Source organism: Danio aesculapii, chromosome 20 (genome assembly GCF_903798145.1).
Source record: "Danio aesculapii chromosome 20, fDanAes4.1, whole genome shotgun sequence".
In the NCBI taxonomy this organism is placed as follows: domain Eukaryota; kingdom Metazoa; phylum Chordata; class Actinopteri; order Cypriniformes; family Danionidae; genus Danio; species Danio aesculapii.
In genome coordinates this window covers 13,415,314-13,442,425 of record NC_079454.1, presented here as the reverse complement: position 1 = coordinate 13,442,425, position 27,112 = coordinate 13,415,314, and the positions used below count along the sequence as shown (strand labels likewise).

General features: G+C 33.4%; 1 protein-coding gene across 1 annotated transcript; it reads left to right on the top strand.

The window, feature by feature from the left end:
- Positions 1 to 259: 259 nt before the first annotated feature.
- dsc2l (desmocollin 2 like) lies at positions 260 to 25,418 on the top strand. Its single transcript, XM_056480821.1, has 16 exons — positions 260 to 544; positions 3,794 to 3,884; positions 5,358 to 5,548; positions 5,643 to 5,756; positions 8,168 to 8,323; positions 8,413 to 8,554; positions 8,974 to 9,128; positions 9,279 to 9,413; positions 11,608 to 11,793; positions 14,287 to 14,534; positions 16,741 to 16,883; positions 19,134 to 19,355; positions 19,874 to 20,110; positions 21,531 to 21,646; positions 21,743 to 22,027; positions 23,649 to 25,418. The coding sequence occupies exons 1-16, from the start codon at positions 362 to 364 to the stop codon at positions 23,859 to 23,861; spliced, it is 2,817 nt and encodes a 938-aa protein (XP_056336796.1). The 5' UTR covers positions 260 to 361; the 3' UTR covers positions 23,862 to 25,418.
- The last annotated feature ends 1,694 nt before the right edge of the window (positions 25,419 to 27,112 follow it).

Sequence of the window (27,112 nt, the reverse complement as noted above, 5' to 3'; positions counted from 1 at the left end):
TAAAAGGAATGATGACTGTCTGTACACTCATGAGCACCTCCTGTACTCCACCCAAAAAAAAAATTGAGATTAATTGCATCATGCATTAATCATGTCTAGAAAGTCAGATGGTATAACAGGTGAAAGTCTGCTCTGTTAAAGAATAACCGCACACACACAAAGTCAGAGGGAGTTTCAAGCACCAGTGTGTGTGTGTGTCTGTGGGGTGGAGTCTAAACCTCCCAAAGCTTCCCAAGCTAAGGAAGTCCAAGACAAAGCATTAGTTTAACCTGTTTTCTGTACTCGACTCCAATTCAGCCCTATTGATATATAAAGTCAGAGGCTGAGGCTCGGCCACGCCCGTACTGTAGACTTCAATGGCATGAGAACTCCACCGCGCCCAGAAGGACTTTATCCGAGCCCGACTGTCAGATACACTCAGTTTATGGTGGAGACCGGACAAATCCAACTACTGCAGATCACATACCCACGCACACACACACGCACACACACTCGCTTCAGGATGTATGAACGTGCGCTCTTCGCCGCCTGTCTGCTTACTTTGGTGAGTCTTCTTTTGGAAGATAAAGTTACTGTTGTTTTTTGTCACTTGTTGGTTATCTTAGGCCTATAACGTTACTTGAATTTCTATCGTAGTCTTGGTGAAGTGGCTTGGTGACTGTAGTTTCCGTTAATATGCTAGTTATGTTGTTATTGGCGATGTGAATTATTCTTGTCTTTATTCCTCTCGAAATATTCAAACTCTAAAATGAAAATGTATTTAGGGTTACTTGAGGGTAAAACTTATTATTATTCATATTATTTTAGAGATAATACAGTTTATAAATGAATAATTTTTATCAATAATGTTACAGTTAACAGTAAACTCGAGATGCGCCAGTTAAAGCAATACATTTTTACTTTTTCTAATCTCACATAAGTGTATTTTAAGCATGCTTAGATGTTTTATTGAAACCAAAATTATAGAGTACGCTAATTATTTCTTCTGCTCTCATAATTATATTATTTTACATTTATTTAGTTAGTTATTTAGATAGTAATGACTGTTCTGTTGGTTAATTCCATGTGATCATATTTTATTGTAGTCAATAACTGTATTCTATGGTAATTTTGTTGAAGTTTTCATGGTTTATGATAAATACATATTATTCAGTGATAAGAAGACATTATACATATATATTTCCCCTTTCACAATATATAAACACCTTTAAAACAATTATGTTTATACTTTATTAAAAATGTTTTTATGAATGTCACACAATTTTAAGGTAATACAATGAACAAACTCATTGTGTAGCATTAAGCTGCTTAAGTCAGAAGTTGTTACAATGTTTTGTAGCATTAAGTTACTTGCTAGAAGTTGTTACAATTTTTATCTCTTATTTAGTTTGAAACATATTCAGCTAGACATCATTTCTGTAAAAGAAATACTAAGTCAAGTAATGCTTTCGTTCAGATAAGTTCTGTAATCATAAATTCTTTCTTGTTGTTACTACAGTGTGGTCATATACTGTACTGTACTGTAGTGATTAAATGCAGTACTGTGATAATTTGGATGTCGCCATTGTTACATGAGGTTTACTTTTAATTTTCTGCTGATTATACGATATCATTTATATATGTGTTTAACTACTTTGGGTATTATTTAGGGGGGTTATTGTACAGTTATGCAATATTGATTACAAAAGGTTGAAACTAACAACATTTACAGTATAAAATAACTGTAAAAATGTTTACTTATCATTTTTCAGAGTGAAATTGACTACATAAATCAATAGATACAATAGGTTTGTAAATCTCAATAATGGCTATTCCTTCATTCATTCATTCATTCATTCATGAGAATGACAACACTGGTGACCACTAGTGACCAGATTATTTGGCGTTTCTTATTTATTTTATTTCACCAGAACAAAGTCCAGGGTGGGTCACTTGTGTTAATTTGTCAGTCATGATTCCACTAAAAATAACAACCCATTGAAAAAACATGCTTCAGTCTACTTTTTTTTTTTTTTTTTTTTTTGCAAACTAACTATAATTAGTGTAAAAAGGAACAAAAGTTGTTTGCATCATACCACCCTGAAACTGCAGTCAAACCTATTATTAATTATGTTTTTTTACAGTTTCACAAAAAATTGGCTGAAACACATATTTTCAATGAACCAGTGTTGCAACATTTTCTTACTTTCCTTCAGGGAAACATCTAAAACCATTTATTTAGCTCACGTTTTTTGGCATGTGTGACTCTTTGATCCAAATCAGATTATTGAAGACACAAATGACATTGACACCAGTATTCAACAGAAGTAATGTTCAATAAATTGTCACTCATTTTCAACTCAGCCTACAGGTTCTGCTGGACAGATTAACTTAGTTTGGAGATAAGACAAAGCTGATATGTGTATCTAAACCGAAACCCATTAACACCAGACAGTGAAATGAGACACAATCCCAATTAGCTGTTAGTTAGCTGTCTTTGTTCATGTTTCTTTGAGACTATAGCTTTATTCTCATTTGTTAGTTCTGTTTGTATTAGTCACATGTCATCCTTGACTGATGCCAGTGATTGTTTTGGTTATTATGGTTTGTTTGCCACACCTCAACAATAGGTTTCTTTCATAGCATTTAGCTGCTTAGGTATGAATGAATAACAAGCAAGAGACATAAAAATAAGTATAACAATATAATTTCACGTGGAGAAAAAAGACTTATGCATGTGGGTAAAAGAGTACATGTCTCAAGTGCTGTAAACGTCAAATTAAATAAAGGAAAACATGATTATGCTTAAATAATGTACTTCAAATGTTTTAAATAATGTTTAAAAATAAAAACTACAACATCATGCATATTCTAAACTGAGCTACTTAAAATACTTAAAATGCATAAAATTATCACAAATCATGCTGAATTTAATTATATTTAAAATTATTAAAAACATATAACTGAGAAATGTGTGATACCAAGTGGTTAAAGGATAGTGAGAAAGTAAAGTAAAGATTTAAAATAACAATTAGCAGACAGTTTGGAGCATAAATCACAAAATTTAATAGATAAATAGAACAGAATTTTTGTTTATGAGTGAATAATAGCAAAGTTCCTCTTACAAAATCACTTTTTTTTTTGCTTGAAGACTTCATTGGTGAGAATACAATGGTGTATATAATCTGGCAAGTTATATATGGACATATCCTTCTGTAAAAACCTCTGTCTTTATGCCTCTCAAAATGTGTAAACACTCAACAGACAATATGTATTTGGGGCTACTTGAGGGTCAAACTTATTATTTATATTATTTGAGAGAGAATGCAGTTTATAAATGAATACATTTTATTACTGGCATATTATATATGGACATATCCCTCTGTAAAAACCTTTATTATATAATTAGAAATTAATAAAACTGTGTAAAACAGTTTGGTGTATGTACAGTAATAAAGGCTGAAGTGGAGATTTGTATATTTTTTTATTTTTAGAGAAAGCAGGCTTTAAAATAGGCATTATAATTGAAATCTTCAGATGCAAACAGATAAAGTGTGTAAAAACAAAAGAAACGATTAAACATTTAATAAATTTTGTTTTTTTACTTTCGACCTAAAAAAAACAACATTTATGTTAAAAGAAAGAAAAGCCCACAATGTTTTGCTCACCGTCTTTTTCCTTAAGCTTCAATCATATTGTTGATTAGCACATGCTAGTAACTACATTACTAACATGTGCTCCATTACTAACATGCTGTTTTGCTCAATCACACTGAAGAATGTGTTTATGTGAAACTTTCTCTCCCTCTCCTCAGATGTTGTTTCAGAGGGCTGAGTCTTGTGAGCCGAGGCCTGTGCTTGTGCAGGTTCCCAATACGGTGCCCGCAGGTTATTTCATCACTCAAGGTGCGGAAGAATGTTTGGTTTGTGGTTTCACTGAGCTTTTTCATCCCAATGGCAGGAAGCGACCTTGTCTGACTTTATGCAGACTAAGCATTTCCTTCAATTTATTTGGTCACTTAAAAGGATAGTTCACTTCCAGAAAAATTGGAGACCATTACCTTCCATAATATGTTTTTTCTACTATGGAAGTAACTGTTTGGATACCAATTTTATTGGTATAATGAATTGAAAATTTTTTTTTGAAGAATGTGGGGATTTTCCGGAAACTGTTTCTGGTCCCTGTTGACTTCCATAGTATGTATGTAAATGCCGTCCTACACACATTTTTCAAAATATCTTATTTTGTGTTCAGTCTAAGAGGAAAACAAAATCATCAAAATGTATTTGTTTTGAAAAATTCCTTCAGGCTTGTTTAAGTAATGATAAAATTAATTTGTCTTTTTCATTCACCTTCCTATCAATTGGGCACTGTGAATTTCTTTCCTCTGACAACACAAAATGGTTTTCAGATGAACACATAAATAGCTTAAATGCATCACAAAAGTGGCATGAAAATGAAAGGTCTATCAGTCTATCAAAGATGATCAGCAAAAAATAGCAAAATCATATTTCTTGAGAAGATTAAAATGGTTATTTTGCTATTGCAGCAGCATTTTGCTGTAAGCCGCTACCTCAGTAAGGGCAAACAATGGATGAGAGTGTTGTGAAACCTTTTTCATTGTTTATTTTATCACAACTTGAGCCATCAAATCAGTGAAATAGCTTCATTGCTAATCAGTAGCATCAGTCACCACATACAAACTCACGTTGGCTGAAAATTGTTTTCTCTTCCCTTACTTGCACCACTTACTACCTTAGCTGTCTTAAATCTCAATTTGTATTGATAAAATAAAAGTCTTCATTTACAAAATCAAAACAACAAAGCAAATACTCAAACCTGAATGATATACAATAATTATCCAATGTAAACTTAATAAAAAACAAATCATCAAATTAACTTATTCAGTCCAAATATAACAATAGAAAAAAGAAATGGCTCCAACAGGTTTATTTATTTTCTTTTAGTATGGTATTCATTGCTATTTTGCTATTTAATATATTGTTTCAATCTTACTTTAATTAATGAAGATGAAACTTATTTTAAAAAACATTTCTAATTTTAAAAAATCCATCTAATATTTCCCACATTTTATTTAATTTCAGCCTCAATTTAAAATAAACAAATAGGAAACATTTTATTTTAAGGCAGATGATTTATTTGAACTTTATCTTAAAAGACAAAAATAGAACAAAATAGTTCTTTATAAAATAAGTTGAGGTTAAATATATCTGGTTAAAGGTTAAAAACTGCATTTATGGTGCTTTTTGTGCCTGACAGCATTAGTACCTATTATTTGATGATAACTAGCTGATTATTTTTCAACTTTTAATCACACTTTGCGAAATAATAACCTGAACCTACTGTATTTTTCACAGTGACTCTAAGTGGCTGTACGGCCATACCTGTGTCCTTCACTTCCAGCGACCCTGACTTCGCTGTAAACATAGATGGAAGCATCGTCACACTTCGCTCTTTGGTGATCACAACAAAGAGGTTCTCTGTTCTGGTACAGGACAACAGCGGCCTTGACTGGAGGGTGGAGATTATCTTGTCCTGTAAAAATGAGGTAAAACTACAACCTACCATTCTTAACTATGAACCAAACTATCTACAATAGATGAGCAGCATAAATTATGTTTCTCTCTATATTCTGTCTTTAGGAGTCTCAGAAGTCGGGCAGTGTGGCTCAGAGGCGTGCTAAGAGAAGATGGAGACCGTTGCCTTTCAGCGTTGTTGAGAATGCCAGTCCTCCTTTTCCAAAGGATGTCGAGATGGTGAGAAAGTAAAATAAATTGGACTGAAGTGAGATTGCTAGTGTGTGCCAGGACCAAATGTGTTTGCACTGTAATTTCTGGAGCTTGATTTGGAATCATACTGGAGGGCTGGGCAGTTTATTTGGCCTGTTGAATACCTTGGGTCAAAGTGGGCCAGTGGAGCTTACCTGAGTCACAAGACCATTAACGCAACTGCTAATTTCATGTTTTCATATCAGTCAAGCAGCTAGCATAAACATTTTAAACATTCATTTTCATTTTATCTTTAGCTTAGTCCCTTTATTAATCTGGGGTTGCCACAGCGGAATGAACTGCCAACTTATCCAGCATATGTTTTACACAACGGATTCCCTTCCAGCTGCAACCCATCACTGGGAAACACCCATACACTCCAATTTATACACATACACTATGGACAATTTAGCTTACCCAATTCTACTATAGCACATGTGTTTGGACTTGTGGGGGAAACCGGAGCACCCGGAGGAAACCCATGACAACACGAGGAGAACATGCAAACATCCACACGGAAATGCCAACTGACCCAGTCGAGGCACGAACCAGTGACCTTTTTGCTGTGAGGTGACGGCGCTACCCACTGCGGCACCATGCTGCCCACATTTTAAACAGTTCAAGTATTTAAAACGAGTTCAGTGGAGTGAAATTTGTTCCAATATTTTACAAACAAATTCAGCATTTTTTCAAGCAAACACAATCTGCTTTGCGAAGAGTCACGACTGGCAAGCAATCAGATAGCACTTTGCAAAAACAAAAGTCAGTTTGAGCAAAAACCCAGTGGGGTTAGCACATAAACACATTGTGTTTTACAAGTATAAATGATATTTCATGAATAAATGTAGTTTATCTGCATGTTACTTCATGTAAACCGTAAACAAACACTAAATCTAGTGCATACAGCTGCATATACCTGCTATATTTTCTCACAAATACATTAACATGGATTTTCTCACAAATGGATTGAGGCTGATTGTCACACAAATGCGCTTGGGCCATTTCCTCCACCTAGACTATGAGATTTCCATTCTGGAGTGTAAGTCTGTAGACCATCGCTTGATTGGGCTGTTATAAGCCCGACAGTCAGTAGAAAAGCGACTAATGACTCTTCTTCCTGTTTCCTCCTCCACTTCATGATCCAAACTTGACCCTTTGTTATACTTCCTGTTTTTTCACTTTAAAGGATTAGTTCACTTCTAGAATAAAAAAATATTCTTGCCCTCCCTCCTTGTCATCCAATAGATAGTCATTTCTTTCTTCAATTGACAAGATTATTGAGAAAAAATGAAGGAATTTTTGCTCTATATAGTGGATTTCTGGTGCTGGGTGGTTTGAAGATCATACACTGTAAAAAAGCAAATCTTGTTGCCTCACATTTTTTAGTTGAATCAAGTTAATTTTTCTTTTCATCTCAATTTACATCAATCAAACTGGAAAAAAAACAAAATTAGGTTAAACTTCCCTGCAGGCACAGAACGTCAACATGACGTCATATTGACGTTGTACCCCAACGTACCCCAACATTGTGGGGACATTGGATTTTGTTTGGAAATAAAAATCGGGTTGACGTCAGAACCCAACATCAGGCTGACATCAATGTTCAGTGTCCAACCTAAAATCAACCAGATATCAACGTCTAATCATGTTACACCTTGACGTTGTGTGGACGTTACCATGACATCTATCAGACGTTGGATTTTGGTCACTTTCCAACACAACCTAAAATCATCCAAATATCAGTGTAATTTGACGTTGTTATTGGACATCAAAATAACGTTGTCCATAGACGCTGGCTAGACATTGAATTTTGGTCACCTGCCTCATGACCTTAATCTAATCTAATATTAACGTCTTATGTTGTGTGCCTGCTGGGTATTCAAATAAGTTACAGCAACAAAAAAACATTTGTCTTGATGTTTGTCATTACATTTTGTTTACATTGTAATTGCCATTTCAATTATGCTTCAAAGGACTCTACATGATCCAAGTCAAGGAATAAGTGTCTTTCAATTAGGAATGTTCATGAAACAATTATTTTAAAAAAATACACACTTTTTAACTACACAATCTGACATCCCAGGGCTAGTTTCAGACAAGCATTTGTGGTTAAAAAGTACATACATTAAAAAAGACAAATTGTTTCACAAAACAATTTTAAAGTCATTCAAAGCTGCACTGATATTGTATTTTGTATATTGTATTTTATTTTGTATAGCATTGTGTAAGTTCAAACCACTGAACACCATGTAAGTACACTATATAGAAAAAAATATGTAATGCTAATGCAATGTTTTCCTTCAAAACTGTCAACTGTCAAAAGGTCATCCAACAGTCAGGAAATATTTATTCCAGAAGGGAACTAATTCTTTAACACTATTGTGTGGTTCTCTTCTCAGATTGCGTCAGATTCATCGGTAAATTACACCGTTCATTATGTGATCAGTGGACAAGGTGTCACTGAAGAACCTGTAGGCCTGTTCAAGCTGGACCAGAAGACTGGGATGGTGAGAGTCACCGGTCCCGTCGATCGTGAAAAGAACCCAGTGTTCAATGTGAGTCACACATCGTTACAGGCTTTCAAGTGTTTTAGATTGTAATTATTGCATCAGTGCTGAATGTTTTTATTTTTCTCTTGCTGTAGTTTATAGCTCGTGTGTTTGACCAAAACAACAGAGAGTCTGATCAATTCCTGCCCATCACTGTGATGGTGGAGGATGTGAATGACAATGCCCCTGAATTTACAGGAAATCGTTTTTTTACTGTGGAAGAACGGTGCAGGGCAGGTACGAACTTTTTTTTATCTCAAGTCACCAAAATCAAACAACAGAACCAAGAAATCATTTTATAAACTGTTTAAGACCTATATTTTTTTACTTTAAACTGTTTTAACATTAATTTATATAAAAAATGTAGTGATAATGTTGTAATAATAACACAAAAAAATAAATACATTTCTTCACTTTTATTTGAGATTAATTAACAAACTTAATAGAGATTTACCCATATGATTAAACTAAGTTCTTGGTTTATATATATATATATATATATATATATATATATATATATATATATATATATATATATATATATATATATATATATATATATATATATATATATATTGCAAATGATACTGAAAAAAATCTGGATATGCTAACAGTAAAAATTAATTTGTTAAGCATATATATTTTGATCTTTTCAGGTACTTATGTAGGACAAGTAAACGCCACAGATAGAGACCAACCGAAAACCCCTCATTCCTTGATCAAATATATTCTTCTGAACTCCACCGACATGTTCTCCATTGATCAGTCGACAGGAAAAATAACGGCTAAATCCAACACCCTAGACAGAGAGGTATTTATCTATCATATAATACTAGCAAACAAAAAAAAGATCCCTGTTTGTCGTTGTGTCTACAATGCCTCTCTATGTTGTGTTTGCATATCTAGTTCAGTCTGGGAATAATATAAATGCTAACGTTTTATTTTTATGTTCCTCCCTCAGGCTCAGGACAAAGTCTATGTTGGCGTAGAGATCAGAGATATGGGCGGCGCTTCTGATGGGCTCTTCAATAGAGGAACTGCTGTGATCAGTCTTACGGATGTCAATGATAACCCTCCCACCTTTAAAGAGAAGTTGGTAGGGCTCTTTTATTGTCTACTGTACATGCAGTAAAACAAAACAAGCAAACGACTCAACAAATCAGGACTAATCATGCTCTATATAGCTGTCATTGTGAGATAACAATTTTTTTGTTATATATTAAACATTTTTGTGCAAGTATTTACAGATGGTAACAGTTCAATGACTTGCCTCTGCCGCAGTTCCATCTGCCGCATGAAAAAGCTTATTTATTGGCTGTCTTAGTCCTATCACCCATCTCTCTATATTTAGGCTTAAACACTGCTTTATTTATTTATTTATTTATTTATTTATTTATTTATTTATTTATTTATTTATTTATTTATTTATTTATTTATTTATTAATTAATTTATTTATTTATTTATTTATTTATGTATTTGTGTATGTTTGTACTTTCATTTTAGTTGTCTTTTATTTCTTTAGTTTTAATTTGCAAAAAATAAATCCTCATTGCACTTAACTAGTTTACAATGATAATAAAACTTAACAAATTTTTAATGATTTATGAAAGAATTATAATGCTTTGTTTCATAATTTCATCTTCATTTACAAGTAGCAGAGTATTTACAGCTACTGTATATTTCTCTACATTCTCATTCCATCCCTTTGTGGTCCCTGGTGACATTGTCGCAAACTGCTGTTTTTTCTTAAAAACATTTTACTAATTCCTTTGTCCCGTGGCGGCAAATGAAGGCTTTTTGCTCTATATAATGGATTTTTGGTGCTGAGTGGTTTGAAGATCCTACACTGTAAAAAGCAAATCTTGTTGCCTTAAATTCTTTAGTTAAATTAAATTAACTTTTTATTTTTATCTCAATTTACATCAATCAAACAAAAAAAAAATTAAGTTAAACTTCCCTGCAGGCACAGGACGTCACCATGACATCATATTGACGTTATACCCTGACGTACCCCAACGTCATGGGGACGTTGGATTTTGTTTGGAAATGAAAATCAGTTTAACGTCAGACCCCAACGTCAGGTCGATGTCAATGTCCAATGTCGAACCCAAAATCAACCTAAAATTAACCAAATATCAACGTCTAATCATGTTACACCTTGACGTTGTATGGACTTTACCACTATGACATCTATTAGATGTTGGATTTTGGTCGCTATCCAACACACATGAAAATGCTTATTTATTGGGTGGGCTATCACCCATCTATCTATATTTAGGCTTAAACACTGCTTTATTTATTTATTTATTTGTTTATTTATTTATTTTATTTATTTATTTTTTATTTTTTTATTCATTCATTCATTTATTCATTCATTTTATTCATTCATTCATTCATTCATTCATTCATTCATTCATTCTTTCATATTAATTATTTTATTTTATTTATTTATTTATTCATTCATTTATTCATTCATTTTATTCATTCATTCATTCATTATTTCATATTATTTATTTATTTATTTGTTTATTTATTTATTCATTTATTTATTTGTGTACGTTTGTACTTTCATTTTAATTGTCTTTTATTTCTTTAGTTTTAACTTCCAAAATGAATCCTCATTGCACTTAACAAGTTTACAATGATAATAAAGCTTGTCAACACGTTTTTAATGATTTATGAAAGAATTATAATGCTTTGTTTCGTTATTTCATCTTCATTTACAAGTAGCAGGGTATTTACAGCTAAAGTATATTTCTGTCTGTTCGCATGCCGTCCATTTGTGGCCCCTGACGCCATTTGTCACAAACTGCTGTTACAGCTCTAAACATTTGCCTAATCCCTTTGTCTAGTGGCGACTTCACACGCGGCAGTAGTGGTCATTTTGAACTGTCACTTGCTGTAACAAGCCATTAGCTTAATCTGATTCACAATGCTAAGCTTTTAGTGTTTTCTCATTTTAAAGGTATTGGTAGGTTTGTAGCGCAAATTATTGTAATGTTTTTGTTTTTCTCAATTGGTCGAAATGGTCAGCATGTTACTTATTCACATTTTTATTTGGGTCAATAATTCAGGAGTCCAGTTTTTACAATGCACAACCCTCGTAAAAATGATCATTCTACTAAGAGCTAAGTTTTAAACAAAGATGATGACAATGAGGGAAAATGTATGGACCTCAGATTTAGCATACCCACTAGAAAGTTCGCTATCGAACTTGCTAACAACAAATTTGGTGTCTGCAATTTAGAGAATTAACCACTTTTGTGTTATTTATTTATTTCTGAAACAGTACAAGGGCACAGTCAAGGAGAACCTAGCAAATGTGCTAGTTACCAGAATCCCAGTGGAGGATAAGGACTTGGTGAACACTCCCAACTGGAAGGCGGTGTATGAGGTCACTAAAGGGAACGAAAATGGAAACTTCAGGATGGAGACAGACCCCAAAACCAACGAGGGGCTTCTGTATGTCATAAAGGTGAATATAGTTTAAAATCATTCAAATGGAAGCCTCTAGAGGAAGCTAGCATTCAGTGTCATCTGAAAATAAGCTTTTTTGGCAAGAAGTAAAGTGCAGATGTTCTTGATGAATCTTTCTTTTGCAGAATTTGCACTTTCATGCTTTCGCTGAGGGTCATAGTGATTATCTTGAGAGCTCTCGTTCGCTCTCACAGGGTTGTGTTGGTTTTATTTATAGCAGCGTTGCAGGGTTAGCTCACCATTTCAGAACTGTGCGTGAAAATGCTTGTCTGTTGGATATGTGTGTGTGGTGCAGCCACACCCTGTTATACAAAGCACATCAAGCAGACAGGCAAACACAGGTTCTGCTCCTCAAGGTGAATTCATGAAACAGAAGCATAACTGTTGGATGAGAAAATGCATGTATTTTGAAATATGGCGTTAAGACGTGGATGTCTTTGATGCACTGTAATTGGACTCTAGATTGCATTGTTTAGCTTCTGCTTTTATAACTGTAAAAAGTGATTAGTTACTTTAAAGTGAGTAAACCCATTGCTCCAAAAAGCAACAAGTTGATTGCACTTTAAAAAAGTTAATAAACCCATTGACTTAATTATGCACAGTTTGTTTACTTTTTAAAGCAACAAATTTAGTGTATTTTTTAAAAGTAAAGTCAACTAATTGCTTTTTACAGTGTGATGATTCCAAAAGTATTTATTTTTTTTTTTTGTTATTTTCCCCATAGGGGTTTAAGAAAAAATAAAGAAAAATTAAACCGTTTCTTCAGAGACAGACATTCAGAGACAGTCATTTTGATTTGTTTTAAAATTGTATAATATTTTAACTTTGCTAAAATAAAATTCATATAACTTTGTTTTATTATTAGAAATACAAACACAAACAAGTATTTCTACCTTAATTGGCCATCATGGTCAAGAGTAATTAATTTCAGCGACCACTACTTGTTTCCTGTGCCGTTGAATATGTCTCAACAATGTTCTGCTAACAAAACAATATCATTCTGTTAGCAAAAATATTACTTTACTTCAGACATGTCTTTCAAACTTTTAAAAACAACATTTTTGCTGTGGTGAAACAAACTTTGCTTAGTAATAGTTTCAGTGTTAATCTGTGAACCAAACCAATCATTTATTTACAGTTATGATTTACAATTTTGTATTTGACTACAATTTTTTATGTTTTTGTATGAATATAATAATATTATATTTAAATTTTTTTATAAAAAAAACATTATAAAAGATATTCTGTAAACTACTGAAACTTCCAAAAAAATTTTTTTTCAAGAGTTCACACTTAGCTGATGATTGATTATAAAGCTTGTTTGGCATGCTGTCCTGGGAGAGATCCCGGGGCTCCCTCTCCTTTGCAAGGCGGGAGGGGAGTTTGACCTCATTTAGATCTTGAGAACACCCCTGCTGTAGTAGCTAATGAACAGATAGTGATTGCTCTTAAGAGATGACTACTTACTAGGTGCATGTCTATGGTGCCAATTTGGATTGGTCAATTAACTTAAGTTGCATGCTTTTGGATTGTGGGAGGAAACAGGGAAACCCATGTGAGCATGGAGAGAACGTGTAAACTCCACACAGATAGGGACTAGGACCAGTGACGTTCTTGCTGTAAGGCAACAGTGCTAACCACTGTGCCACCGTGCCACCCATCTAGAAAAGGAGGAGTAGGGGTGGAAGGGGGGATTCTTCAAAATGAAGATGGCTGTTATATGGAATTCAGGGTATTTATAGTGGCTTAGGAATCGTCTGATTTGTGAATCATAAATTGGATAATGCGGGACCAGCTACAAGCAATCATAAGCACGTGATCCTCTCGAAATTAGTTATAAAATAAACTTCACATATATAAAAGCAGTTTTTATAATTAAATATCAAATAGGGTGCCATGTTGTTAGACATTTTAGATGTTTATATTAGTTTTTAAACAACACAATGCTGATATTTTAACGGCAGAAAAAAAAAAGCAAACATATATGCTTATCTTTCACACTGTTTGTTTTGTGTCCATCTTGTTCCGCTTCTCGTCAGGCTGCTAATAAGTCTGTCTGGCTTCATTTTGTGATTTGTAAAAAATTAAAAACTGCTTTTTTCTAACCGAAAAAAAAAACAAATAAGACTTTCTCCAGAAGAAAAAAATATTATCAGACATACTGTGAAAATGTCATTGTTCTGTTAAACATCATTTGGGAAATATTTAAAAAAGAAATAAAATTTTAAAGGTTTAATAAATATGATTTCAACTGTAGGTATATGAAAATCAGACAAAATGACGAACTTACAAGACTGTGTAGTTAACAGCTCCAAAGATGTAGTGAAATGTTTAATAAACTTGATAAAAAAAATGTATGTAAAAAAAAGATTTTTAAAAAAGACAGTGGGGAAGTAAGTGGAGCGATAATAGATACAGCTTTTGGGAGCAATTTAAAAAGTATATATTGATGAGAATGTTCTCAGAGTTTTTCCTTCTGCTCTCCTTTTAGGGATTGGATTATGAGAAAACCCCAGTGATGAATCTGGAAGTAACTGCCCGTAATGAGGCTCCTCTGGTTGGGACGGATGCCAAATGGCAGTCGGTGCAATTCCAGCTCAATGTGGAAGATGTAGATGAAGGACCAGAGTTCAACCCTAACATTATGTATCTCAAAGTCAAAGAGAACCTTCCCAATGGGACCGTCATTGGAACCTATAAAGCTCTGGATCCAGAGACCAAGAACAGCAATGGAATAAAGTATGTTTCTTAGATGATGTGTTTAACTAAACAATTGTCTTTAATGTTCCACCATATGCATTCAAATAGGCTTGAGTCTTTCTTAACTAGCTGTGATTAGCTCTTTTGGAAGACATGGAAGAATGCGCTCCCAAAGAAATGAGTCCAAAAACTTAAATATACTGGGATGCAGGGCTTTACATCAACACCCGCCTTAAAAAGCATACACCCTGCTCCTGTTTTCTGGCGTGAAGCAACCGTGCCTGGAAACACAACTGCTGCGATTGGTTCTCTTTGAAATACACTCAACAAAAAGTGTTGGTCGTGCTCCTGCTGCTTCCAAAAGCTCCAGATGTTTTAAAAAAAATGTCTTTTTGTAAGCAGCAGCGGTGGCCGGTTTCGCTTTAACCATTCTTTAAACAGAACAGATTATGGGCTTAACCTTAATCGTGTGCACGTGATCATCATTCCATTATTGCACACGGAATAGTGTTAATTGGCTTTCTTTTGCTTACGGTTATTTTTGTTAATATGGTTTAATTATAATTTTTACAATAACATTGCTTTAATAGGAGATTAACTCCCCATTTATGTGTAGTGAGAGACCTTTAGCCAGGACGAAATACTGTGCATAGTTCTAATTACATGGCAATAATTATTTTTTAAATGTAATTGTTTTTTTAAGAAAATTTTTATTGAATAAAATGTACGTGTCCAAATCAAGTAATTTTAGCATGCCAAAGTCAAATTTATGCATATAAAATAAATTTTTCTAACAACAGAATTGTGGCTAGTGAAAATGGCGAGTGGCTAGTAATGTTGGAAATCTACACTGAAAAAAATTATTCAAAGATGATTCCTTGGATTTACTCAATTTTTTTACGTTAAGTGGTTGTAAACAATTTATTTGGGCTGAATTTCAACAAACAAATTAAGTTTAACATTGCTCAATTTAATTTATTTGTTTAAATTCAACACAAATAAATTGTTTGCAAGAGTTTTGCATGTTTTGCAGTTTTTTCAGTGGCTGGTAATCAAAAAAGTTAATGTCAAGCCGTGCTGGGATGTATACTTTATACTTTTACTTTATACTATACTTTAACTATGGACTATGGTATAAAAAGCATTTATTGCCAATTTTATTGGCCAAAAAAAGGATCATGTTTGAAATTTTTATGTTTTCATCCCTATTTTTATTGAAGTTTAAAGGCAGATTTTTGCTCCTGAGTAAAAGTTGCAGTAATCAGATTGTTGATTTACTTTAATTACAGTAAGGTTCCAGTTAGTATAGTTAGTTAATGAACTGTATTTTCTAACATGACAATGAAAAAATCATTATTGAAATTCATAGTTGTGCTTATTAACTTTAATGCACTGTGAGTTAACACAGACTAAAATCGAATAACTATTTTTACAGTTATATATTAACAAAGTCCCTTTAAAGCAAGTCATTTCACCTGGCGGCTATCTCAGGCAATATGCTCGGGCATTCCGTTTGAATGAGGGAAATATCAAATTCTCCAAAATTGCTTGCCAAGCTTACGATTACATTTCATATTAGGAATCACCAATGAAATTAAACAAGAACTGTCTCTTTAGTTTCATTTCTAAACATTTGAATCACAAAAAATCTGCAGAAACTGATATAAGCCCCTCCCCTTTAGAATCATCAGTCTATAGTGATCGATGATTGGCTCCTGTATTAGTAGGCAGGGCTTCATTCGCCATATTGACCATTACACGTGTCTTGTGTAGTCTGTAGTCTTTGGGTATTAACTAAGAGAAATAAGTACAGTAATGTAAGCTTTGTTAATTTTTTTAGGTTAGTAAATTCATTGACTACCTTATTGTTAAGAGAAAGCAGTATTTTTAACTACTTTTTATTGTCAAAACATGACAAAAGCATACCAGATTTCACAAATTTGATTTTAGGTACAATGTTAAAAATGATAAATGTTTTAAAATGTGGTTTGACACAGGTTTTAGTAATGTGACTATGAGGATGTTATGAAGGTGTACATTTGGTACAATAAAATAGGTAAAAAGTGTTGCAATTTTGTCAAGTTAAAGTCTCAATCATCAATAAATCACCTGGTTGTAATATAGCATTTTTATACAGAATATAAAATATAAAAAACTATGTAAAAGTGTAGTATGACAATGTAATTGCACATGACAAAGCTTTATACCATAAGTTAAATGCACTTTCTGATTATTTGTTTGCAAGGTACTATAAGCTGACTGACCCAGGCAATTGGATCACAGTGGTGGAGAGCACTGGAGAACTGAAAGTAGCCAATACTATAGACAGAGAATCATCTTTGGTTCATAACGACACCTACAACATCACCATTAAAGCAGTGGATGAGAGTAAGTCTGATTTAATGTCTTGCAAGCAGATTCATCCTAATGATCCCTCATATACCACACACTTACTAAATGCGGCACTGAAACGTTTTCTGTATTTGTGAGCACACGCTGTTCTCTTTTGTTCTGTGGATGGGTGTGTGTGTGTGTGTTTTCTCTGCCCGTTAATGAAAGACCATTCGGTTGGGTGTGGTTGAGTGGAAATCACTTGAGGCAGATTTCATAAGGAGTTTGTGGTTTGATGTAACATATCTTTTTGATGACGATCAGCATGTACCTGATACTACATGTTCTTAATTCACTGAATGTCGTTCAGTTGCATTCCAGGTAGAGCTGGAAACCATCTGTCTCTCTTGAACTTTTACTTTTAAAGTGTGTTGTTTGTCTCTAGACGTCATCTGGTTGCTATATTCAGGGTATCCGCAGGGTCTTAAAATGTGTTAAATCTCAAAAGCTAAATTTCAGGCCTTCAAAAAGTCTTAAATCTACTGAAATGTTGTGTAGTAGAGCTTAAATCTTTTTTTTAACAGGTCTTAATTTTCCTTTCTTCATGTATAACTACCCAATCTGGCCATTAACACCTACACAATCACCTACAATCTCAATAAAACTTTTAACTTTGTACTTAAAAATAGCATTTATTTACTGTCCTTACAGAAACATTTTCTTGAAAGGTCTCCATATATTTACTGCTGAGGATACTGACCTGACCTATATTTATTATTATTGAATTATTTTTATTGTAGACTGAAGTAATTTACAGCTATGTTTTGTTCTATTCTTGTTATAGGAAATAGGGTTTGTGATTGGATATATTTAAAAATTACTTAAAAATTATATAAACAAAAAATATTATTATTGTATTTTTAAATCTGTTGATAAGGTAAGTGAAAATCTTTTCTAATTGGGCTAGGGTTAGGAAATTTTTTTTAATCCTAATAATCCTTAGCATTTAGCCCTGTATAAGTCTAAAATTTCACTCATAATGGTCTTAAAATGTCTTAAAAAGTCTTAAATTTAACTTGGTGAAACCTGCAGAAACCCTGTATATTGTTTATATCGTTCACTGCTATATTGTTCATTAATGAAATATATAGTTGCAGTTACTATAGCTGGGTTTCCATTAGGGCTGTGCGATTTGGGGAAAATATCTAATTGCAATTTTTTTGACAGATATTTTGACAGATTTAATTTTGTAGTCAAGCTTCAGCTCAATAATCTGTAAGCCGTGGCAACAATTCTGCGACAGCTCTTAAAAATGACCTGTTTTTATTCAGTGTCTGTGAGTTTGAAACCAAAATATTCCCATATTACCAATGTCCTGTTTTTCCTTGATATTAATTCATCTATTAATGCTTCTGAAGCAGCAGACACCATTATCCCGATTGTCCGCACTTTCCTGAGTGTTTTCTTTTTTTTATTGTGGGTGTTCTGCATAGTTCGTTTGCGCAATTCTGATTGGGCAGAATGAAAGTGCACTCACTCAATTGGCTAGTTAGGCTTTCACACGCAGACAGCAGTCACGCATTTGCTCTGGGAGGGGGAATTTAAAGAATACTTATATATTTCATATTGCAGCATCTTGCGATTTAACTAATTGCAACATTTCTAGTTGCCATAATGATTCGATGTCCATTAATCGCACAGCCATAGTTTCCATCATCTTGATTAATGCACATTTTGAAGTAGCGTATGAGAAATTATAATGGGAATGCTAAATTTCAAGTTTAAAACTCTTAATTTGCAAAAAAAAAAAAATTAATTACACTCGCTTGAATTGGTTTCGGACTTGTGCGAAAAAAGATGAATGCAAATTACATGCAAAATTGAAAAGCATTTGTGGATAAACTCTGACATAGCAAACATTACATGACTAATCAGCTGTCTTGTTTATTCTAGCCTTGTTTACTATTAGTTACTATAGTTACCAATACTACTGTCAGCAGCTCTAACAACTTAATGGAAATGCACCAAATTAGCATTTGGGATTATTTTCTTTTGTGTGTGTGTGTGTGTGTGTGTGTGTGTATGCGTGTGTGCGTGTGTGTGTGTGTGTGTGTGTGTGTTTAAAAAGATTTGCTTCACATTAGACTCCCAGTTATTATAAAATCACACTGGTGAGATATAAAGTTTTAGGTGTAGGCTGTGGAAATAATGACACTGTATAAGTTAAACCCGTTTTCTCAGGAGATTTTAGACAAATATTCAAGTTCATCAGTTACATGAGACTCATTGGAACCTGTCTCTCCTCAGGCAAGAAGACTGGAAATGGGATGGTGGTACTCCAGATTGAAGATGTGAACGACAACATACCTTTGATCCAGAGACCTGAACTGAACATGTGTAATAGGGGCGATGCGGTGAGCTCAGTTCTGATTGAAGCTGTGGACCAGGACAAGCCACCGTACTCCACTCCCTTCATTTTTGAACTCGGAGCAGAGCAAGAAGGGAAGTGGAAACTGAAGGATATTACAGGTGAGGAAAGAGAGTAGTAATGTTATTTTTGCATGATTTATCAATAAATAAGTAACTAAGAAGCAATGCTGCCGAAATTAGCACATCAACAGATGAGGTTATTATTTGTTTCTTCATTTTAACTGCATCAAAATAATGCACAAATGTGGAAAATAATAAAATAAATGAAACAAAAATTGTGGCTTAAATTGCATTCATACTAAAGTGCTATAAAATATAAATGCACAAATTTAATTACAAGTATGTAGTGTCAAAATGTCAGTTTAGTCTCAAAGTTGGCATTAAAGCTGCTTTAAAACTGTGCATGCATAAGTATTTATAATATGTACGTCACATTTATTAACTTGATTCTATAGTATTGTGCTTTCCACTACTGTTCTAGAGCAGCCCAGCACTGTTTGTTAGTCTAGAACAAAAGTTATTTCTGACTTAAACCATTGACAGCACCTGTGGAAATTCTAAAAACTGAGTGTTGAGACTGCAGTTAATGACAGACATCATGTCTTTCCTCTACTCAGATTCGTCAGCGGTGCTTCAGCAGGTGGAGCCGATGCCCAACGGCATGTACACTGTCCCCATCACGGTGAAGGATCTGCAGGGAACTGGGAAGGAGCAGATAGTGAATGTGCGAGTGTGCTCCTGTCAGAGGGAGGACAGTGGCGTGGGGATATGCGGAACTCGCAGTGCTTCGGTCTCTTTGGGCAATTATGGCATCCTTGCTTTAGTTCTCTCTGGCCTGCTGCTGCTGCTGTTATGTGAGTGCCCCCTTCTGGCCGTTATTGTCATGTATTACATTCAATCATATCAAATATTTATTTTCTTTGTATATTTAAACGTTTACATATATTTACATATCGTTTCGTAATATATATATATATATATATATATATATATATATATATATATATATATATATATATATATATATATATATATATATATATATATATTCAGAATTATTAGCCCCCCTGGATTATTAGCCCTCCTGTTTATTTTTTTCCCCAATTTCTGTTTAACGGAGAGATTTTTTTCAACACATTTCTAAACACAATAGTTTTAATAACTCATTTCTAATAACTGATTTATTTTATCTTTGCCATGATGACAGTAAATAATATTTGACTAGATATTTTTCAAGACACTTTTATAAACCAAATTTATTTATTTATTATTTATTGCCATATTTAAAGAATACAACCAGTAATTTTTTATATTGTTACAACATTATTTTTTAAAATAACTATCAAATTATATTTAAATACTTTATTATTATTATTATTATTATTACATTTTTTATTTATTTTATTTAATTCAATCAAATATAATAAATATATATTTAAGTGTAGTATATGCACATGTATATTCATATACTTTTATAAGGATAGATCAAAAGTACATTGTTCCGTTTTTTTACACAAATTATTGTAAGCCGAATGATGGAAAACTGCATGCATATTTGAACTTTTTTATGCTTAAAAAAATACCATAAAACTCACATTACAAATGTAGTATCACTTTTGTATCTCACTCACTGTCTAGAACAGAAATGCCCAAAGTAGGGCCCGCAGGCCAAAGTTGGCCCATGGTAATTTTTGCTTTGGCCCGCCATCCCATCTGAAAAGAGAGGGAGAACAATGGGGAGGTGGTTTGGGTGAATGCCTTTGACAGTGATCGTCATTTTGAATTTAACGTAACCTTTTGTTTTATTGCTGACCTACAAAACAAGCCAACTGAAATTAAATTAGCCAACTAAATATTGTAAGTGAATCAGACTTTTAAAATGTAAATACTGTCAGTGTCAGCAAACTGCAGAAGACATCTGCGAGCAAATCAAAGTAAGCTCGACTAGTGTATTCAGCATTGAACTTGTGTTTTACTGCAATAAGTTCATTATAAAATGTTAAAAATGAGACTGTATTAGTCAATATTAGTCATTAGTCCATGTTTTTTAGTTTATTTTAAATATTACAGAATAAATTAGAAAACTACCCATGGCAAATGGTTTGGTTATATTATTAAGCCCACATCCCTCAATCAAGTTTTTGGCACTTTATAGGAAAAAGTTTGGGCACCCCTGGTCTAGAATCTCCAGGCTGCCATTCTCACCACAACACTTTCAAAACGATTCTCAGAAACGGCAGACTAAACCCACCCTCTCTTTTTCTTGTCAATCAGGTCTGTTCCTCATCTTCTTCTGCAGTACCAAGAGAGACAAGCTGCACATCACTGATGACACAGGAACGGGAGGAATGCTCCTCAAATCCAACACAGAGGCTCCTGGGGAAGAAGTGGTAAGAAAAACACCTCCTTTTACACACTTAAATCAAGCAGAGAAACCGCTTGAAGATGTTGACCACATTGGGATGGGATGTGTTTCTTTTTTTCAGAAAGATGGAACGCTAATGTTGATCCCTACAGCAGACGTAGTCGACGGTTCTTTTCAGAGCGCTGTTATGGAGAGCAAGAACGTGAATACAGCTTCTGGACGATATGGACAGCAGTTTTTCCAGGATGGTGGAGTTTACAACACCACCACTCAAGAGTTTGGAACAGATCAGTACTACACGTCCGGACGCTACGATAACAAGATATATGGCAACGGCACTCTCCAGAAGTTCTCAAATACTGGCACCCTTGACACGTGGAGAACCAATGGGTGCTACTTGGACAAAGTGAGTTCCTTTTACATTATTTTTTAATCTGATTAAATACTCAATTAAAGGTGAAGTATGTCGTTTCAAAGGCACCTTGTGTTAAAAAGTTCAAAATTGTTCACCCAAAAATACAGGAATTTGTATACACACCACCCACTGATACAGGTACAGTAGTTATGCTAATCTGGCTGGGTAAAATGCATTTTTAGATTTGAAATATGTTTCAATAAAATATTGCTGTTGAATTTTGCTGTCTTATTCAGTTTTGCATTGTTATTGTTTTGAGCATAAGTTTAACAGTTTGAAAACAGTATGTAAGCACGTGCACAAAGTCCTGTACGTACAAAGATTTTTGGCAGTTGTTGTCTACTCCACTTCCAAAACACTCATTGACTTCCATAGTATTTTTTTGTTAATTGACTATTGTTTTATTGATTATTGATGTCAATGGCTGCTTTTTCCCCAACATTCTTCAAAATATCTTGATTTTGTGTTTAACAGACTTAAGAAATTTATAACAGTTTATAACCACTTCAGTGCGAAATTTTCATTTTTGGCGTGAACTGTTAAAGGGGCCAGTGTCTCTCTAAACACTGTTACAGATAAAAACTTTGAAGCGATATCATGCATATTAATGAAGTTACATCTCGTTTACAAAGAGAACGGGCTGATTGGTTCGAATCAAGTCTTTCTCATGAATTAATGATAAAAACTCAAAGACGTCACGTTGTACCGGCCAGTACAGACATCCAGTCTTCACACTGTAATTTAAACAAGGATCTCATCGCCGTGACGTTGCTTCAAAATTTCTTTTTAACAGGAAGAATGAATTTACTCTAAATAATTTTCAGTTTTTATTGAAATATATGTATCCAAATAGTGTTTTTAGCAACGTGGGACATATATATGTTTGTCAACACCTCAAAAAATGTGTTTTGTGACCCATTATGGGTGTGTTTTGGTTGTATATGACATTTTTGTATGAAAAGCATATTGAAATAGGCATATTATTGTCAACTGACTTTTCATTAAAGGGTTAGTTCACCTTAAAATAAAAAAAATACTGTCATCATTTACTGAATGATTAAACATAAAAGAAGATCTTTTTGGACTAACATAGTACTTTTCTTTATGGATGCTTATGCTACCACTTCCCAATATTCTTAAACTATCTTCTCTACTGTTTAACAACAGAAGAAAGAAACTCATGAAGGTTCAAAGCCTTTGAGGGTATATGATGAGTACATTTACATTTCTGGTTAAATTTAACTTTGATTGGCATTACAGCAAAGAAAAGGTCACTAATCTTCCATTTTCTGACATAAACTTCTCTTTAGTGTGTTTAAAAGTGTCAGAAACATGGAGAGCCACATCATTTTGTGTCAAAAACAATCAATAAGTGTTTTCCTACTTACACCTTTAAAAATAATGTAAATGATTAAATTAACATTAATACCAGTGCATATGTTTCATTAAAAAATCTGTTTTTTTTAGCACTACAAATGTACTTTAACATTCCTGTAAATTATAAACTGACTAGCAAAATAAAGTAGACCCATTTATCTCTGCTTATCTACTATTTCCACTGAAGTCATTTTTATAGATTTTGCCTAAATATATATTTATTTATTTTTCTCAGAAACTGGCTTATTTCGGAGAGCAGGAGGACGGGCGGTATGCAGACGACCTGCTGAAGAACTATGGAAACGAAGGGGTCGGATCGTCTGCAGGATCAGTGGGATGTTGTAGCATCTTGGGTGAACAGGAATCCATGGACTTTTTGAACACTCTCGGCCCCAAATTTAGACCACTGGCTGACATCTGCTACACCACAAACAAAACCGGAAAGTAAAACAAGACTGACTGAGATGAGAGAGTACTCTATGATGTTTGCCCGGTCAAAGCACATTGCAAAAAAGAATGCATTCCTAATCAGTGTTTTTGTTTTGTTCTCCTGTAAAAAAAAAACTCCTTAAATATATATATATTTTTAAACACATGAATTTACTTAAGAAGCGGAAAGAGAGTTTTCTCAATATTGTTATGTAAACTACAGATTACATTTCTTCCAAGTTTTAAAATAAATATTTTGTCATTTAGAGCATCCAAAAGCAAACAAAGATGCTGTTTTCTTACATTTAAATTAGTTTTAATTAATTTTTAACATCATTACACTAAAAGAATGAAGTATTTGATAGTATAATCCTGATTTTAGAACACATTTGTTATTCTAATTATCATTTATATAAAAATATAAATAAATAAATAAATTAAAGCTCTAACTGAAAACATATTTAATTTAAAATATGGATTAAATGTTATAAAACCGTTATAAAAGATAACATTTACCTTAAACCTGATCAATCCAGTAAATCCAAAGAAGCCGAGAATTATCAAGTGGTCTGTTAATAATTTTCATATAGCTGTAAATATAAATATCATTAGATGATTCTAAAATGATTCTACAAACTGAACTACACTGTTCCAATTTACTATGACCTTTTATGTGAAGCTGTTTTGACACAATCTACATTGTAAAGCGCTATACAAATAAAGGTGAATTGAATTGAATAAAATCGCATACAAATAAATGCTAAAAAAAACCGATCTATTAAAAATATCTCCGTTTTGTTTCTCCAAGTTTTGAGGATGTTTAAACAAGACAAGAATATCGATTTTAAATATTCCTTTTGCAGTTCATGTCTTTCCTGCTGGATTAGGTGTGCCTGTGTGTGTTAACTTTTGTAAGTGAAGTTTTTTTTGAGTGTGTGAATGATGCAAATAAGCTCTTCTATGATTGTTTGCTCTGCTTTTCAAAACTTTTTTTCTCACAGAGCTGAGGAAAACAGTTGAAGCGTTAGAATAAAGAAGAGACATTTTTCTCTCCCTAATCATCTGCAATTGCGTTTTCAGCCGCGTGAAGTATTAACCGAGTCTGCATTTACAAGACCATCATGAAGTTTGCTCGTAATTATTTTCCTGGGCTCTTCAGCTGCAAAAGCACTGACATCAACTTTGGACACTGAACTCTGTTTGGACACTGTTTGGCCATGATGTATTACTGGAGTTTTGTTTTTGTGTGTTATTTTCATACAACCTTCAGCAGTAGTAGTTTAGGGATTCAATTTTTTTTTTTTTATTTCAATGAACAGACACCAAATATTTTATATGCAAGTCACTTTATAACTTTAAATGAAGATGGTGGTGAACGGTGAAATAGGTAAATTGGGAATAAACTACATTTAGTACTTTTTTAGCTCTAAAAATTCACGTTTGTTCTGGCAGCACATTGTATTGTTTTGTATTTGTGGTAAATATCATCAGATATTTAGAGGGTTGTTTTGATGTTAGACTTGTTAAAGGGATGATCTTTGTAAATATTTGAATAAAGTTGATTGCACACCTTGTATATCGTTTTCTTTTTGCTTCTCACAAGGCTTCATTTGTAGTATATACTGTATAATGGAAATAAACACATTTACAGGCATGCACTCAAAAATGATTTGCTGCTTGTTCAGAGTAGTTCAAATGAGCTGAAACAAAACAATTCTCAAGGTTTTTTGAGACAATTTAACTTATGTTCATTTCACTCTGATTTGTAAAAACATTTAAGTTGATTTAGTTTTTTTTTACAGACGCTAGGACACATTTCTCAATATTCTCAACATTTCACTTTTGCAAAACTCTTCACACAGTAAGCACAACAGAAGTCTATGTGGGCTAAACTAAGGATCAATTATCATTGTTTTGGGACAAAATGCATTCAATGATTACATCTTTCTAATTTCATGAATTCTTTTGTCACTCAGACACAACAACTGCCAAAAATCTTTGTACGACAGGACTTTTTGCACGTGCTTACATACTGTTTTCAAAACTGTTAAACTTATGCTCAAAACAATAACAATGCAAAACTGAATAAGACAGCAAAATTCAACAGCAATATTTTATTGAAACATATTTCAAATCTAAAAATGCAGTTTACCCAGCCAGATTAGCATAACTACTGTATCTGTATCAGTGGGTGGTGTGTATACAAATTCCTGTATTTTGAAATTACTTGGTGCAAAAAAAAATTATAATAAATAAATAATAAACAACATCAAATATTGAGGAATTCTGCATCATGTCTGATTCATTCCAGTAACATATATTGGAGTTATAAACAATATATATTGCAATTATAAACAGAGTAATGCTACAGTAATGCTACAGGCTGTATTTTTAGGTCATTGTTTTGTGGGTGACAAAGTGTGTTTGTCGGCTGTCAACCTTTGCTAGTGTTCTGGAAGAATGACTTTATTTGAGATCTGAATAAAATGTTTTGGTAGTTGTAGTGCATTTCGAATGTGAAATGAACTGCTTTGCCAAGCTGAAAGTCAGTTAGGAGAATTGTGTGAAGAGTTTTGCAAAATTTACCTAAGTATTGAGAAATGTGTCCTAGCATCTGTAAAAAGAAACTGTAAATGATTTGTGTTGGAACAACACAAAGGAATTATGTAAAATAAAATTATTTACAGTATGTTTTGATGTTGAACAAAAGCAGAATACAGATATTACAACTGCAAAAAATATATATAGTGGTTTAAAAGTACAGTTGAACCCACTTAAGCTTGTAAAAAAACTAACATGTTAACTTACATTTTTCTCAGTCGCTTTGGTGCTTATTCTCACAACACTATTTACATCTGCACAACAGTTAATGCATTTCTCAAAACAATTAGTCATTTGTGCACATCATAGTAGCAGTTTTTCATTCCTTCCAACAAATTGCAAATGCTTTTGGACATGCATAATTTTTATAACATTATCATCCTCCAGCCTCCGGCGCCTAGACTGCAGCTCTGCACAAGATGTTTGGCCATAGGAGAAATGGTCGTGCCCAACTGAGCCTGGTTTCTCTCGAGGTTTTTTAATTCTTCACTTTCGCCAATTGGTGAAGTTTTTTCCTCACCGCTGTCGCCACTGGCTTGCATAGTTCGGGATCTGTAGAGCTGTGCATCGATTAGTTGAGTCATTACATACAAAAATGAACTAGTTGTCAAAATCTGTCAAGAACATTTTATAAAACATTTTTAATCTTTTTTTTTCCTGAAAATGAAA